Genomic DNA, 15,396 nt, shown 5'->3' on the forward strand with positions numbered 1-15,396 from the left:
GCTGGCATAGCTGCAACCAGGCAGGGGCAAATGCTGCTCAACACATCCCTAGGTCTGCCCCACCTCATGATACCCTGCCAAGGTCTGCCTGCCTGCTTTGGGCACTGCCTGCAACCAGGGCAAAGCCGCGGTGCTTGGGGTGCGTGCCCGGCGGGGGTCTGCCTGCCCGGCGGGGGTCTGCCTGCCCGCCGTGCCCGCGCCGTTACCGCTGCCCTCGCTCAATGTCACAGCCGGAGGCTGTCAGCCTGAGGAGATGCTGGGAGGCGAGGAGCGATCGGCTGCCAGCGGCGCGCTGCCGCTCGCTGCTGATTTACGGCAGCGCCGCTAACGGAGCACAGATTTTTCTTAATCTAAATTGAAAACTACTCAAGTAGAAAAATAATTTCATTGCTTCATCTGGAAGGGAAGGGGGGGAGAGAGGAAGGGAAGAGCAGTGCCAGGGCAGGCAGGTCTAGGGCTGCCCATGCCCTCCGTGCCCCCCATGGCATCCACGCACTGACTGGGTAGGGCCAGCCCCATACCACCAGCCCCTGTCACCTTGGGCACTTCCTGAGGTGGGGACAAGTGGCAGCTTTGCCAGCTCAGGTGCTAAAACCCTTTTGCTGTGCCCCATTCCCCAGCCTGGCACATACCTGGGGCAAGGTGGGTGGCAGGAGCTGCATCCTCACCCATGGGGCATGACAAAGGCATCGAGGCATGACCAGTGCAAATGTCCTTGCAGCATCCTGGAATAGCACAGAGGTGGTGTGGAGCTGTGGTGCTTTGCTGTGCTGCATGCCCAGCTCTGTGGATGTGCCAACAGGAGGGGTCTGTGGAGCCTCCTGGGACTCCAAGGACTTGAGTCAGCCCTGGGTTCAGGAAGGGGTGTTCCAGAGCATGGCTGTGCTGAGCTCATCCTGTGCAAGGGCAGAATCCATCTGTATTCCATAATCCAGTAGCTGCACAGGACATGGAGAGAGGGCACAGAGAGAGGGCACCCATCAAGGCTTGGCTCCAGGGTGTCCAAGTTCTGCTCATCACCTGTGATGCCAGTGCCCCTGGTTGCCAGTGGATGCCAGCACAGGTGGGGCTGTTCTGCTTCACAGAGAGTTTGGCAATTTGGAGCATGAATGAATTCTGAGGGTGTTTGCTGGGCTGGGTAATAACGTGCCCAGTGAGCTGCATCCTGAGCATGCCACCAAATTAAAGAATTTTTTTTCCCCCCTTTAATTTAAAAGTCACCGCTGGGAAATCTCAGCTGGCTGCAGCAGTGATTTCCCCCCAGGCTGCCTTCCTGGAGAAATCTTTAATTTTGATTGTCACACTTTGTGGAGTTTAACTCAGGGCAGCAGAGCCACAAATAAGCCACCTGGCATTGAGGCTCTAGCTGTGCCAGGGCAGAGAGCGGCACCAGCACGGGCAGGAAGGAGAAAGCAATCTGCCCATGGCCACAGCCCCCCTGATGGGGCTTGCAGGCACCAACTGCCCTCTTCCCTTGCTCCTCTCCCCTGCCCACCCTCCCCTCTGCTCACTCTGGCTCCTCACAGATTTCACAGAGCAGCTCCCTTTAATTAGCTGGGTCCTGGCCCCCACCCCTCACCAGCCAAACAAGTCAGTGGGTTCATGGAAACTCAGCAACCTTAATGCCACAGCTGACTTCTCCAGTCAGCACTGGAACATTCCAGCCCCTGTGGTGCTGCCTGGCAGCCTGGCACCCCATGACCCCGGCCAGAAGCCACAACAGGTATTACACCCCTGGCTTGGCCAGGCACGGGGCTGGAGTAACCATCATGGCCAGTCCAAGGTCTGGGCAGCTCCCAGGGCACCCTGGTGTCTCTTGTGCCTCCAGCTTGGTGGAACTGATGTGTGAACCCAGAGAGGTCCTTTCCTCTCCCTCTCCTCTCCTTCTCCTCTCCCTTTCCTCTTTCCTCTCCCTCCCTGCCTGCAGCTCCATCAGCAGTTGGGAATGAAGGGAATGGAGGCAGGAGCCTCCCTTCAGAACAGCAATGCTGGGGTGAGCTCGGGAAGGTTACAGCAGCTCGTTTGCATTTCACCCTTCAGTAACTCCAGCACTTGTGGGTGCAATTAGCTGCAGGTCTGGTGCTATGAAGCCATCAGCAGGCAGAGACCTGAATGTTAACAACCCTGGCTCATTCCCATGCCCGGCTGTCCCCCTCCTGCCCGTGGTAACACCCCAGCCATGCCAGAGGATTTCTACTGCTGCCTTAATGGGCCTTGACTACATTAAATACACATTTTTGAAGCTGTCTGACGGCCCAGCCCTCCCCAGAGTACTTGGGTGATAGATTTGGTGCTTGCTGTGGGCACAGATGCCTGTGGAGGGGAGTGGGTGTTGGCACTGCAGGATGGTGGCCATGGCAGAATCGGGGCTGGATGGGTGCCATGCTTGTCACCCCAACCAAGAGTCTGATCCAGCTTTGCCCTCTGGGAGAGGAGACTAGGGTGTGGTTTACAAGCAAATCACCAATGTGGTAGCACTGACTGGACCAGGATACCTGGCACAGCCCTGGCAGCACGTCGCTCCCATGGCACAGGGGCTTGGCAGCTGACCCCTTTCTCCCCCTTGGGCAGGACGTGGAACTGGGAACGTGGCCATTGCCTCCTTTAAGCTTCATCCCTGTTTAACTGGGGAGTTGTGAACCATGGCTCGTGATTTCTGCAGCAATTTGCTCTGAGGTTTCTCTCTTTCCCTCCATTATCCGCCCCGATGAACTCGGCTGTGCCAGCCAGCTCCCACCCAGCGACGCGGGCAGCACTGGCACCACCCGTTCCAATGCAGGAGTCTGCCCGCAGTCCCTGGGCAGTGAGGCTGAACTGGGAGGGCAGGGGCTGTGGTGGGGCAGACTGGGGCTGCAAGGGCTGTGGGAGTGCTGGTGTCTCCCCTCTCCGTGCCAGGAGCTGGTGCAGAGTGGTGGCATTGGGAACCGCGGAGGTGCAGGGCCCTGCCACCATCCCACTGCTGCCGGGGAGCTGTGTGGCTGCAGCGTCTCTGCTTTGCAAAGGCTCATTTGAGATTCCAGCTGCAGCTTGTTCCCTTCGCCCCATTTTAACAGGAGACAGAAAGCGTCCGGAAACGCCGCGGCCCCCGAAAGGTCCAAGATCTGACAGAATTAACGAGCGGCTTCAATCAGGCTGTTTTCCTAATGGTTTGTCACAGCAGCCCACACCGCCCGGCACCCCCCTGCTCCCAACCCCCTGAGGCATCATTTACATTTCTTAATAACCCCTCATTAATATTGATGGCGCGGGGCGGGCAGCGGCTGAGCGCGGCGCTAATTCAATTGCGGCAGCCTCGCCGTGTTCCGTTAATCACCGGGGGCCGGGGGCGCTCGGCACAATTATTTATTCGGAATTAGATCTCGGGGCATCGGGATTGAAACCTGAACTCGGAATAAAATTAAACTGGGATTCTCCTCCTGGCCTCCCGCTGCTCTCAGCCGGTACTGAGCATCGCTTCTGGCCACAGCCACGGCTGGCAGCACCAGGACAAGAGATGCCCATTCGCTGCCCATTGGTGCCATTGTAGTTAGGGGAAGAGGGTTGGGAAGGTCTGTTTTAGGCTGTCCCAAGACATCCGGAGCCCTGGAGGTGTCGCTGAGGAAGCAGGGGAAGGCGCTGCAGGTGCCACTACCCCAGCTGGGCACACCTTTGGTCAGATCCGAGGGCACTGCTGATGCCAGTGTCTCCCCCAGGCTGGGGCTTCATCTGCTCTCACCACGCGGCAGAAGGCACAGGGGTGCCAATGCCCCGTGCTCTTCACTCCTCTCAAGAGGTGTTTTCAACATCAACCTTTTGCAGTCGCGGGGCAGTGGGCAGAGCTCTGCCGGGTTCTCCAGCCCTCAGGGTGAGCCCTCCCAGGAGGCTGCAGATCCTGGTTACCCCACGAAAGCTTCCCAAATTCCCGACTTCACTTTCCTGAGCATCCTTCCTGGGAAGCGAATTGATGTTTCCTGTCCCTCTGCCTCCTGAGGAGAAGCTTCAGGCAGGAGGTGCCTCGCTAGCTGCCTTCGGGCGCTTTTCTCCAGCCTGATGATGTTTACCAGTGCCTTCCCCCCCAGCACTGGCGCATGTCTCGTCTGTTTGCAGACCGTGCCACCCGCAGACCTTCAGCTTCCTGCCCCACACCACAACCACATCATCTTCTGAGCCCATACCATGGGTCCTGATCATTCCTGGGGCTGTCGATCCCTGGAATATTCCAGGTCAGGTTGTCTGGGGATCTGAGCAACCTGCTCTAGTCACAGATGTCCCTGCTGAGCACAGGGAGGTTGAACTGCATGAGCTTTAAGAGGTCCTTTCCCAGCCAAAGCAGTCCAAGGTTCTCTGATCAGTTGCCCTGAGATGGGGGTACGACAGCAGGAGTTCAAGGTGCTGTTAGGGAGGGAACAGAAAAACGCAGTTTTAGGGAGGTAACATCATCCAGTGGGAACAATGCCAAGGGAAGAGGTTGAGGAGAAACCTCAGAGCAGGAGTCTGTGGTGCCCAGCGTTTGTCTGCAGACAGAGGGTCAGCTTTGATCTCGTGTTCCACATCTGCTCACTGTGTCCCCAGGATGCTCAGGTCTCCCTTCGCCCCCCGAGCTGTGCTGTGCTCCCCAGCACATGTCACTGCTCCTCTGGTGCTGGGGCTTCACAGCTGGTGAACTCTGAGCACTCGCTGAAGCTAAGCCAGATGAGCCCATAATCATCTTCTATTTATCTCGTCTTTAACATGCAGATTTGTGGAGTTAATTTTGTCATGACTGATGCCTCCTGCGTTTCACCAGAGCACCGGGGGGATGCGAGGGACTCCTCTGAAAACATTATATATATTTTTAATTTCGTGAGCGTTCTCAGACCAGACTCACACTGAGATAACTGCCTAATAGCTCCCATCGTTACGCTGTGAAAAATTAGTTTAGCTCAAAACTGTTTTTTACAGCGCAGTTGCCATAAATTCAGGAAGATTTTTGGCCAAATCGACTCTCTTCTAATTATTCATATTTGTTAAATTGAAAAATGCCTCCATCCATCTGCGGTTCTGCAGCTTGGTGAGTTACAGCAGCATTTGTCACGGCCTCAGCACACAGAGGGACGGTCACATTCACCCCCTCCTCCCCCCCACTGCACTCGGTGCCCGGTTACCGGCCCCTGCTCAAGAGCAGCTGGCAGAGCCTCCTGCATCTCCAGCCTGCCCCACCCTGGGGAGGATGTCCTGATGGTTAAGGTGTCAAAAACAACCCCCAGTTTTTGAGTGTCTGCACTTTACGGCAGGGCTTTGCCGGGGTGACAGCAGCGGAGCCCCCACACGATGCCCAGCCCTGGTGGCACAGCCACAGACAGGGCCCCCGCTCCCCGTTCCTCCACAGCACCAGGGGCTGACACAGCTCCCTCCATGGCATGGCTGGGAGCCCCTCGGAGCCCCTGTCACTGGGGAGGGGACCTTCACTGTCCCTGCTCTGCACCTGGCGGCACCGCTCTCCGCTCCCCTCTTGCGCGCCCCCGGTGCCCATCGGCCAAGTCCGGCTCTAGCCCAGGCCGCTGAGCGAGTCCAGCCTGCTGGGGTACGGCTGGGAGCCTGAAGGGCGGCCTGGGGCCGCGGTGACCGGACCAGAGGCCCAGCGGAGCCCCATGGGATCTGCCCCGCACCTCCCCGCCCAAACCCGGTCCACTCTCTGCCCCGCCTCTGCCGCCCTGAGATATCCCAGCGCTGCTTTGCGCCAATGTCGTACTTAGCGCTTTCCGGCAGTATCCCTCCCCGCCTCCCGCTTTCCGGCAGAGTGGCGGCTCGCTGCTTTACGGCACACTGTGGCGCGGCCCCGCTCATTGGCGGCAGTTCCCCGGTGGTGGGGGTCCGGTCGGTGCCATGGACGTGGGGGAGCTGCTCAGCTACCAGGTGAGCGGCTCGGCGGCGGCTCCGGGGCGGGGAGGGGCCGTCGGGGCCGGGAACTGAGCTCTGGGTGCATGGGGAACAGCCCCAGGCCAGCCCTTACGGGGGGAACGGGCGCCGCCAAAGCCGGGCCCTGCCGGGGCTGGCAAAGACTCCCAGCCGGGACTGCAGGTGAACTCTCGCCCGTGGCCTCGTCGGTTGCCGGCCCGCTGCTGCTTCAGCTCCTGGAGCGGCGGTGGTCCCGCGCAGGCCGCTGTGCAGAGCTAGTCCGGGCGCTCTCGGTGCGTTCCAGCGGGACTCGGTGACGCTGTCGCAAACTTTTGGGGGTCACTTCGGGGAAGCGGTGCCTCGGAGGGACCGGTTACCGGGGACTTTTCGGAAGGTAGCTCTGCTGACGCCGTTCCTTCCAGAGCCCGGCACAGCGTGCGCCGGTCCCTGAAGCAAGGCCCCTGCTCGCTCCGTGGCCGCGTTCTCCTCTACCCGCTTCGTGACAAATCCCAGGCCACTGGAGCTTTACCGAAGTCTTCTGGAAAAGTTTTCCTTCTTATAACAGTTCCTGTGCTCTCCTCTCGGGGTGTGACTGCTGCTGGTTCGTTCTTTGGAGCCAGCCGATGAGCAGATGTGGTCAATCCCTTGGGTTCGGGGCCTCCCCCGTGGGTCGGGGAATGGGAGCACTGCTGGTTCCTGGTGGTGTTTTGATCCTTCCGCTGCGATTTCAGCCCACGATAGTGTTGGGTTGTGCTTTAGTTCTTGGAGAAGTTGCAGCAGTTGCTTTTTCCTGTGGAGTTGGTGGGTGAGGAAAGACCCCCCCCTCCGACATGTTCTCTGCCTTGCAAGGTGTTGAGCTCACTCAGGAGATCTGCTTCGTAGTTCAGAGCTCAGGATCCCTTGTGGAACCCTTCCTGTTGTGTGAGTCTGGGGGGCACCAAACATGTTCAGGGGTGACAAGAACACCTTGCTGCTCCAGACACCTCTCTGCTTTCAGGTTGTGTTCTTCTGATACAGGGAAAGAGGGAAAGGTACCTCTGGGTCTGAAAAAAATTCCCATCTACTTTTCCCAGTGGTACCAAAATACTCTGGAATGTGGCTGTAGGAGTGGTCTGTCTTGGAGAACTCCACTGGACTCCTGGTTCAGCTCCAGGATGTTGTCCTCTGTGGGTGCTCTGTCTCTCACAGCCTGCTTCACCCATTCTGTGGTGCATGGTCCTGGGAGCTGCTCTGCTTTTGTCCACTGCCACATTTTCTGTGATTTTTCAGTATGGAATTGGAACAATCACTGCTCCTTTGCTTTCATCCCCTGGTCTCTCTTCTCTGGTGACAGTGATGCCTCTGCTTGTTCTTTGGTGCAGTTTACACCTCGGGCACAGAAAGGTGAACCTCTGAGAGCTGCTGCTTGTTGTCATTTCTTAGCCAGGCTCCAGTGTGGGGTTTTTATTTGTTGAGAAGTGTGGCAGGTTCCCATCTGCTCTGGGGCACAGTGCACATCACTTGGGCTTTGTTCAGCTTTCCTTGGCTGAGCTTTTGCATGGCAAGGAAGCTGGAGGTGAAGAAATGCTGCCTGGCTGCTGGCTGTTACAGTTTTAATTTCTTGCTGCTGAAATTATCCTGAGCTGCAGGACAAAACATTCAGCAGCTTGAGAAAGTGTTCCTGGAGGGTTTGTCCTGGCTCTGTGCTCCTCTGGTCTCACTGGGTACAGATGGTTCCTGTGTCAGTGGTGGGATTTCAGTGCCTCCAGAATCAGGTGGAAAGGATGGGGGCAGGCAGGCAGCTCTGATCCTGAAAAGGTGAAGTTTCCTCTGTGAGGGAGCTGCTGGCTGAGAGGTAGGAAAAGCAGCTGGGAACAAGAGGTTCATCTGCTCCCCTCCTGCATGGGCCAGGGTCTGCACAGCTCTGAAGTGGTGCCCTCCTGTATCCATTTTAGAGACATGGTCTTGTCCCCTGAAGGTGTAAAATGCAGACTAGTCCCAGTTCTGTGATGCTGATGCTGCAGAGAGGATGTGGGCTGGTGTGTGGCAGATGAGTGGAGGGAGCAGGAGGAGGCAGGAAGGCTGGGGGATTATACAGCAGCTCCTGATCTCCCCACTTGTTGTGGGGATAACTGCAGCACAGGTCTGGGATCTCTGCTGCACCAGACTGGCTCAGGAGCTCCTTTTCCACCTTGGGTGCAGAGGTGGCACTGGCAGCTGGGTGGCTGGGCTGGGTGCTGGGTGCTGTGCACCTTCCTTATCATGATCTCTTGCTGCAAACAGATTTGTGTTCTCAGCCTCCCCAGCACAACCCCAGACAATTGCTTTTGTCTCGCACTGTTTTGGATTTCTCTCCTCTAAATGCCTCATTTGTGCCCTTTTCCTAATGAGGAAGATGTTCTTCCCCAGTGCCAAGCCTGGCATGGAAGATCTTGGGCACTGGGCCACCACTTCAGCACCAAGTCAGAGCAGGAAAAGGAACCTCCTGCAACAATCTCCCCAGTTAAACAGTGCCTGGCAGTTTACCCAGAGCTCAGGAATCCATAAACTTTATGAGTTGCTGCAAAACAGTTGCAGATGGTCTGAGCTGCTGATTAAATGTTGCTGCTGCTCTGCCCACCACGGCTGTGCCCAGATCCTCTGTGCCTGGTCCCCGATCTCGGGGGTAATTATGGGACAAAGCCAACTGCAGCTCTTCCAGAGCCCTCTCTCAGCCCTCCTGGGAGGGAACAAGGGAGATTATTTCAATTCTCATTAAATGCAGCTTTCCCCACTGTGGGTGATGATTACAAACTGCTAATTTTTTAATGGGAGATTGATAAAACCACATTAACAAAAGCAGCAGTAAATAGTGGGGTGAGCTCTGACCCCCACACCTCCCCCATCTGAGCTGGGTGATCTCACTGAAGGGATAGAGGGTGGTTTGTGGTGGGATGGATCTCCAGGTGTCAGTGAGAGGTAGTGGGATAGCTGCTGCTGGTGCAGACGGTTTACTGCCAGTTCACAGTGCAGGGCTGCAGCTGATGGCAGATGCTTTACTCTGCTCTGGGGAGACCTCATCTGCAGGGCTGTGTCCAGCTCTGGGGCCCTCAGCACAGGAAGGACATGGACCTGATGGAGAGGGTCCAGAGGAGGGCCACAAAAGTGATGATGGGGCTGGAACATCTCTGCGGCAAGGACAGGCTGAGGGAGCTGGGGGTGTTCAGCCTGGAGAAGAGAAGGCTCCAGGGAGACCTCAGAGCAGCCTCCCAGTACCTGCAGGGGCTGCAGGAAGGCTGCAGAGGGACTGTGTGCAAAGGCCTGCAGGGACAGGAGCAGGGGCAAGGGTTTGAAATGAGAGCAGAGCAGATTGAGAGTGGATGTGAGGAACAAGTTGTGCAGCAGGAGGCTGCTGGAACACTGCCACAGGTTGCCCAGGGAGGGAGCTGAGGCCCCCGTGCCTGGAGCTCTTCAAGGTGAGGCTGGAGAAGGCTCTGAGCAAGGTGCTCTGGTGGAGGATGTCCCTGCTGAGTGCATGGGGTTGCACTGGGTGGCCTTTGGGAGGTCCCTTCCATCCCAACCCATTCTGGGCTCCTGTGCTGAGCAGGGTGGTGGTCACTTGGAGCCCTATCATCCTGGTAGCTCTCATCCTGCCCATGGGCTCCAGGGAGGAGCTGTTGCTGGCTCAGCTGCAGCACAGGCTTGGGCTCCACTCCTGGCCCCACGCTGTGGAGCTGCTGTTGCTGCAGTAATAGGGTCACAAGTGAACCTTTAGTTTATGTTTCAATCTCTTCTCCCTGGCCACAAACCCAGAGTTCTGTGGAAGCCTGTCAGGGAAGATCCCTGCCCTGTGCCCCTCCTGAGGGTTCCAGGCTCCTGAGTGAGGCTGGAGAAGATAACCTGTCTCTGATAAGCTGTGTTCCTATACAGGGTACATCTCTCCCTTTGCCTCCATTTGTGTGATTTTTTTTTTTTTATTATTATTTTTTTTGGAGCTCTTGGAGCTTCCTGAGATTTCTGCATTCTCCTGGTGCCAGCTCTTCTAATTTTCATGCTCAGATCCTGCACCATCTGGAGGTGTCGTGCTTCAGGAAGGAGAAGCAACAAAGTGAGACTGACAGTAGCTTGGTTTATCAGAAATGTTGGAAGCAGAATGAAGAAGTTAATGAAGGTGCCTCTGGAGACTTGGGGAAGTGCTTTGCAGAGCCCTGGACTGGCAGCTGCTTTCTGCAGCAGCTCCCAGTGGGCTGCAGCCAGCCGGGATGTGGCCGCAGAAGAAGCTGCATCACTGATGAAGATTCATTTCAGGTTTCATTACCAAATAACTCCTGAGCTTCCCAGTAACAAGGTTACTTACAAAGCAGATGTCTTGGTAATATGAAACTGCTTTAGAGACTTTTCTAAACCTTCCTGATGTTTGGAGAAGGCTGGAAGTGATCAGGGCCCCAGACAATACGTGCTCAGCCTCTGGGATACTGATCTTAGTGTGGGGCCACTGCTCAGAGGGACTCCAGGCAGGGACCTGGGGAGGTCATAGAATCCCAGAATGGGTTGGGTTGGAAGGGATCTCCAGAGACCACCCAGTGCAACCCCCATGCACTCAGCAGAGACATTCTCCACCACAGCAGCTTGCTCACAGCCTTCTCCAGCCTCACCTTGAAGAGCTCCAGGCATGGAGCCTCAACTGCCTCCCTGGGCAACCTGTTGCAGTGCTCCAGCAGCCTCCTGCTGCACAACTTGTTCCTCACATCCACTCTCAATCTGCTCTGCTCTCATTTCAAACCCTTGCCCCTGCTCCTGTCCCTGCAGGCCTTTGCACACAGTCCCTCTGCAGCCTTCTTGCAGGCCCCTGCAGGTACTGGGAGGCTGCTCTGAGGTGTGCCTGGAGCCTTCTCTAGGCTGAATACCCCCAGCTCCCTCAGCCTGTCCTAGTAGCAGAAGTGCTCCAGCCCTGTGTCGGTGTGAGCTGAAATTCCCCCCCCACCAACAAGTAACCAGGCTAGCCCAGTCTGGAAGCAAATGAAGGCTGTATTTACAAGCAGAGAAATGCAATGAATATGTACAAATATACAAAATTCACAACATTTACAAATATATACAATCAACAGAAAAGCACAACCGATCTCCCTTTGCTTCCCCCCAAGGGGACCCTCCCAAAGGGGCCTCCCTCTCCCAGGAGCTTCCCCCCCAGACCCCCCTGGACAGAGAAGCAGAGTTAGTTAAGCAGAAAGTTGTTAACTTAGCTGCCAAGGTCAGTGTGTTATCTTCAGCCAGAAGAGAAGAAGAAACAGCAGCCAGACAGCCCAGCAACTGCCCCCACTGCCGAACGCAGAATGTGCAGAGTGCCTACTTTGTTTTGGGTAATAGTTCTTAAACATTTCTATCTATCCAATGGAAGTGTTTAGAACAATCGTTATTTTGCTTTCTTACACCCAATAGTGACTTATTTACATTCTTTCACTTTCTCTGTTCTGAACTTTGCAAGGAAAAATTAAAAAGACAGTTTCAAACCATCACAAGCCCCATGACCATCTTTGTGGTCTCCTCTGGACCCTCTCCATCAGGTACATGTCCTTCCTGTCTTGAGGGCCCCAGAGCTGGACACAGCCCTGCAGGTGAGGTCATTGTACTTCTATTTGGGCTGATTCCCACCTTCCCCACACACAGCCTGGGTTCTGCTGCCCAGAGCAGGGGCCAGGTGTGATGTTAGTGGCTGGGTGCAAGCACCCAGTGTGTGCCTGGAGGAGGTCTGCCACCCAGCCCCTCAGCCCCAGCACATCAGTCACCATCCAAGTACAGCAGAAGACTGAAGAGGCACAGGAGATAATTCTCCCTTTACCAATCAGCAGCTTTTGTTTACTTCTTTGTGTGTTCTATAAATATCAGCTCTTTAAAACCCTTTTTTTATTATTATTCATCGTTTTCCTGTGCTGATATCAGTGTTAGATTGAAATGAAATTGTCTTTGGAGTAAATGACCATGACTGCTCTGCATTCAAGGGGAACAGAATTAAGCTTAACTAAGAAAACAATTTCAAAATGCTTTTCTTGTGCAGTTTCTAATGGATTCCATCTTCTCACTGACTGTACCTCAGCACAGCCAGTGAGCAACCACAGTGGAGTTATCAAATTATTAACTTGCCCTTTTTTTTTTCTCCAGAAAGGCAAAGCTTGTGCAGATGTTTGTGAGGGTGTGAAAGTAGGCATGGAGTGACAGGACTTGCAGCCCAGAAAGCCAACCAGATCCTGGGCTGCAGCAAGAGAAGCACAGCCAGCAGGGCCAGGGAGGGGATTCTCCCCCTCTGCTCCACTCTGCTGAGACCCTACCTGGAGTACTGTGTTCAGTTCTGGAGCCCCTAGGACAGGAAGGATCTGGAGGTGCTGGAAGGTGTCCAGAGAAGGGCCACAAGGATGAGCAGAGGGCTGGAGCTCCTCTCCTATGAGGACAGACTGAAAGTTGGGGTTGTTCAGTCTGGAAGAAACTGGATGTAGGTTGCAGGAAATTCTTCCCCAGGAGGGTGGTGAGGCACTGAAATAGTAGAGAAGGAATCATAGAAAGGTAGGGGTTGGGAGGGACCTCCAGAGATCATCCAGTCCACCCCCACCCCCCTGCCAAAGCAGGATCACCTTGGGCAGGCCACACAGGAATGCATCCAGCTGGGACTTGAATTGTCTAGAGGAGACTCCACAACCCAGAGATGTTCTGGAAGCTCCAAGCCTGGCAGTGTCAAAAGCCAGGTTGGATGTGGCTTGGAGCAGCCTCCTCTAGTGGGAGGTGTCCCTGCCCGTGGCAGGGGGGGTTGGAACTGGATGATCTCTGAGGTCCCTTCCAAGCCAGCCCGTGCTGTGGTTGTGTGAAGTACATTTTGTCTTTAAAAACCCTCTGGCAACATGCCTCGGTCTCAGCACTACAATGCGAGTGCTTCATTCTTGCTGGTCGGTGACAGCCCCTCAGGAAACACCAACACAAAGCAGAGCTGGGATGGATGAGCAGGGCTGATGCTGCTCTCCACTTGGTGCTTCGTGGCCCAGGCACCTCCTGTGGAAGGCACAAACGTCGCTTCGGCCTCGCTTCCTGGGCTTTAGGATTGCTGGGTGGACATCCTCGGCGTTCTTAGGAGGCTTTTGCACAACATCAGTGACAAAAGGGAACCCTTCACGCCTGCTGATAGCATTTGCCTGGCGATTCAGTTAGTGCCTGTGCTGGCAGCGTTCAGAGCGGCGCCGGGCAGGGCCGGCGGCTGCCACCGGTGCTCCTGGTGTGCTGCAGAGTCCTCCCCCCAGCAATGCAGAAATGCAGGAAAGGGTAAAAAAAAAGAGCTGAAAACGAGGTGTGAATGGTGATTCTGAGCTTGTGCACTCGGAGGAAATGGGGCTGCTTGGGTGCTGGAGGTCTGAGCTGGTGATGGGGCCCTTCCTGTGGGGGGGTTGCTTTGCATTTGATCGAGCACCGGCTCCCTTGGCCCCTCCCTGAGGCTGCAGAGGGGTCCAGTCCTTTACTGATGGCCAGAAGGGAGAGTGAGGAGTGAGAGCCCCGAATTCAGAACATCCCCAGCCAGCCTTGGAGGGCTTTTTGCTTTTCAGCACTTGTCACTCATTTCTGTGTCTGTCAGGGGTGGTGTAGGATGAATGGGGTGGGAGTGAGGAGTGAGTGGGAGGATGTGGGAAGGACAGAGCCTTGTGTGCCATTAAGGGCACTGAGTAAGGCAGAGGTGTCTACCAGTGTTGTGTTTTTTTTTTTTTCCCTTGGATGATGTCATTTAGCAGAGCATTTTTTTTTTCTTTCCCTCCTTTATTGGCTTGCTGATTGCTTGGGGAGGGTTTGGATTATTGGTTGTTGACAGTGACACATTTGCTTCCAAATGGAGCTCTGTGAAATTCTATTTTAATGGACCCAGAAGATAAGGAATAGGAATCTGCTCTAAAAAAAACCAAAAACACCACAACCCATCAACAAAAGAAGCCAACACACAAAACCCTGCAAGCAAATAAATTTTTCATCTCAGAGCCTCTCTGGGTCTGCTCCACAGCTATTGACTTGAGAGCTGCTGGGAGTCATGCAAGAGGCAGGAGTGCACTGTCCATAATGGAAACAGCAGAGATGGTGGGGAGGGAGGGGACAGGGAACAGAGTCTGAGTGGGTCTGGCTGGGAGCAAACATCCAGAGCTTTGATTTGTGCTAATGTGTGGTCTGGGAAACTTGATTTCTGCAGCTGCCTCAAAGTGGTGTCAACGTGGTCACCCTGCAAGGAGCGTGGCTGCAGCCACTCTGTGTCTTGCTGGCCCTCATGCTTCAGGAGCTTTCCAGGGGAGTCTGGCTTTGGCTGGGTTGTTTTTCTGCATCTCTCCTGGAAGCAGAGTTTGTTTGAGAGCAGAGCTTTCCTTGCTGGCTCTCCACTTCTGCTAGAACAAACACACACCTAAAATGCTCTCTGGCTCCTTCCCTGTCTGGGCTGCAGCAGGATTGCCTCAGGGTTCTGAATGATTTGTTGTCCTCTGGGGCCCGAGGTTCCCAGCCTGCTGGGAGCTGGGTGTTCCCACCTTGATTCATGGATGCACAGAATGGTTTAGGTTGGAAGGGACCTTGAATATCATCCAGTTCCAACCCCCTCCCACAGGCAGGGACACCTCCCACCAGCCCAGGTTGCTCAAGGCCTCATCCAACTTGGCCTTGAACACCTCCAGGGAGGAGGCATCCACAACCTCCCTGGGCAACCTGTTGCAGTGTCTCCCCAGCCTCACTGGAAAGAATTTCTTCCTAATCTCCAGTTTAAATCTCCCCTCTTCCAGCTCAAAGCCACCCCTTCCTCCTCATCCTACCACTCCAAGCCCTTGTAAAAAGTCCCTCCCCAGCTTTCTTGTAGCCATGGTACTGCAAGGCTGCTCCAATGATGCCCACACTCATGCTGGACCTTGCAGGAGGAGGGCACTGCCACCTGTTCCCTCAGCATCTTTCTTTGCATCAAACACAAGAAGAATCCCAGTCTTGGTTAAAAAGCAGAGCTTGTGTCCCTGAGGGCATGGTGTGATGCTGATGATTTCTGACAGAGGGTCTCCCAGAGCAGAAGCTGAGCTTTTCCTGCCAGGTGATGTCTTATGGAATAGGTTGGACAAACATCAGACCTCCAGGGGTTACAAAACCATCTATCAGGCAAGGTGGGCACTGACAGGAGGTAAAAAACTTGTTCTTGATTTCATTGTTCTTAACACAAAGGCTCCTTTTAAACAGCAAAGAGTGAAGCTTTGCTTTTCTGGAGCTGCAGAGTGTGGAGCTCTCCTCTTCCAGCTTGGGTGGCCTTCAAAAAATAGGAGAGCTCTACTTTAACAGCCTTGTAGCTTCTGAAGGCAGAGAGTGTGTCCTTCTACTGCAAATGCTTTCAGCTTTTTTTGCCTCAGTTAAAACATGTGATTAGGGTTAATGGACTTTCTCTTGTCCCTGGCAAATTGCCTTTAATTTCCACAATTAAATAGAAATTGTGGGATGAAGGGATGGGCTGCTGCAAACAAAGCCTGGAGGTGCAGGCAGCAGTTAATGTGGTGCCAAGGCCCCTGCAGAGCTGCAGCCAGCAGCACTGCCCTGTCC

The 15,396-nt window shown here is 55.0% G+C and overlaps 1 protein-coding gene across 1 annotated transcript in view; it reads left to right on the top strand.

Annotated features, from left to right (window-relative positions):
* Positions 1-2,707: 2,707 nt before the first annotated feature.
* CTNNBL1 (catenin beta like 1) overlaps positions 2,708-15,396 on the top strand; it is a 63,197-nt gene continuing 50,508 nt past the window's right edge. Inside the window, exons 1-6 of the mRNA XM_054391886.1 lie at positions 2,708-2,803; positions 2,896-2,972; positions 4,087-4,202; positions 5,253-5,542; positions 5,758-5,874; positions 6,161-6,250. Of these exons, the coding sequence (XP_054247861.1) occupies positions 2,708-2,803; positions 2,896-2,972; positions 4,087-4,202; positions 5,253-5,542; positions 5,758-5,874; positions 6,161-6,250 (786 nt within the window). The remainder of the gene's footprint in view (positions 2,804-2,895; positions 2,973-4,086; positions 4,203-5,252; positions 5,543-5,757; positions 5,875-6,160; positions 6,251-15,396) is intronic.

Source organism: Indicator indicator, chromosome 24 (assembly GCF_027791375.1).
Source record: "Indicator indicator isolate 239-I01 chromosome 24, UM_Iind_1.1, whole genome shotgun sequence".
Lineage (NCBI taxonomy): Eukaryota > Metazoa > Chordata > Aves > Piciformes > Indicatoridae > Indicator > Indicator indicator.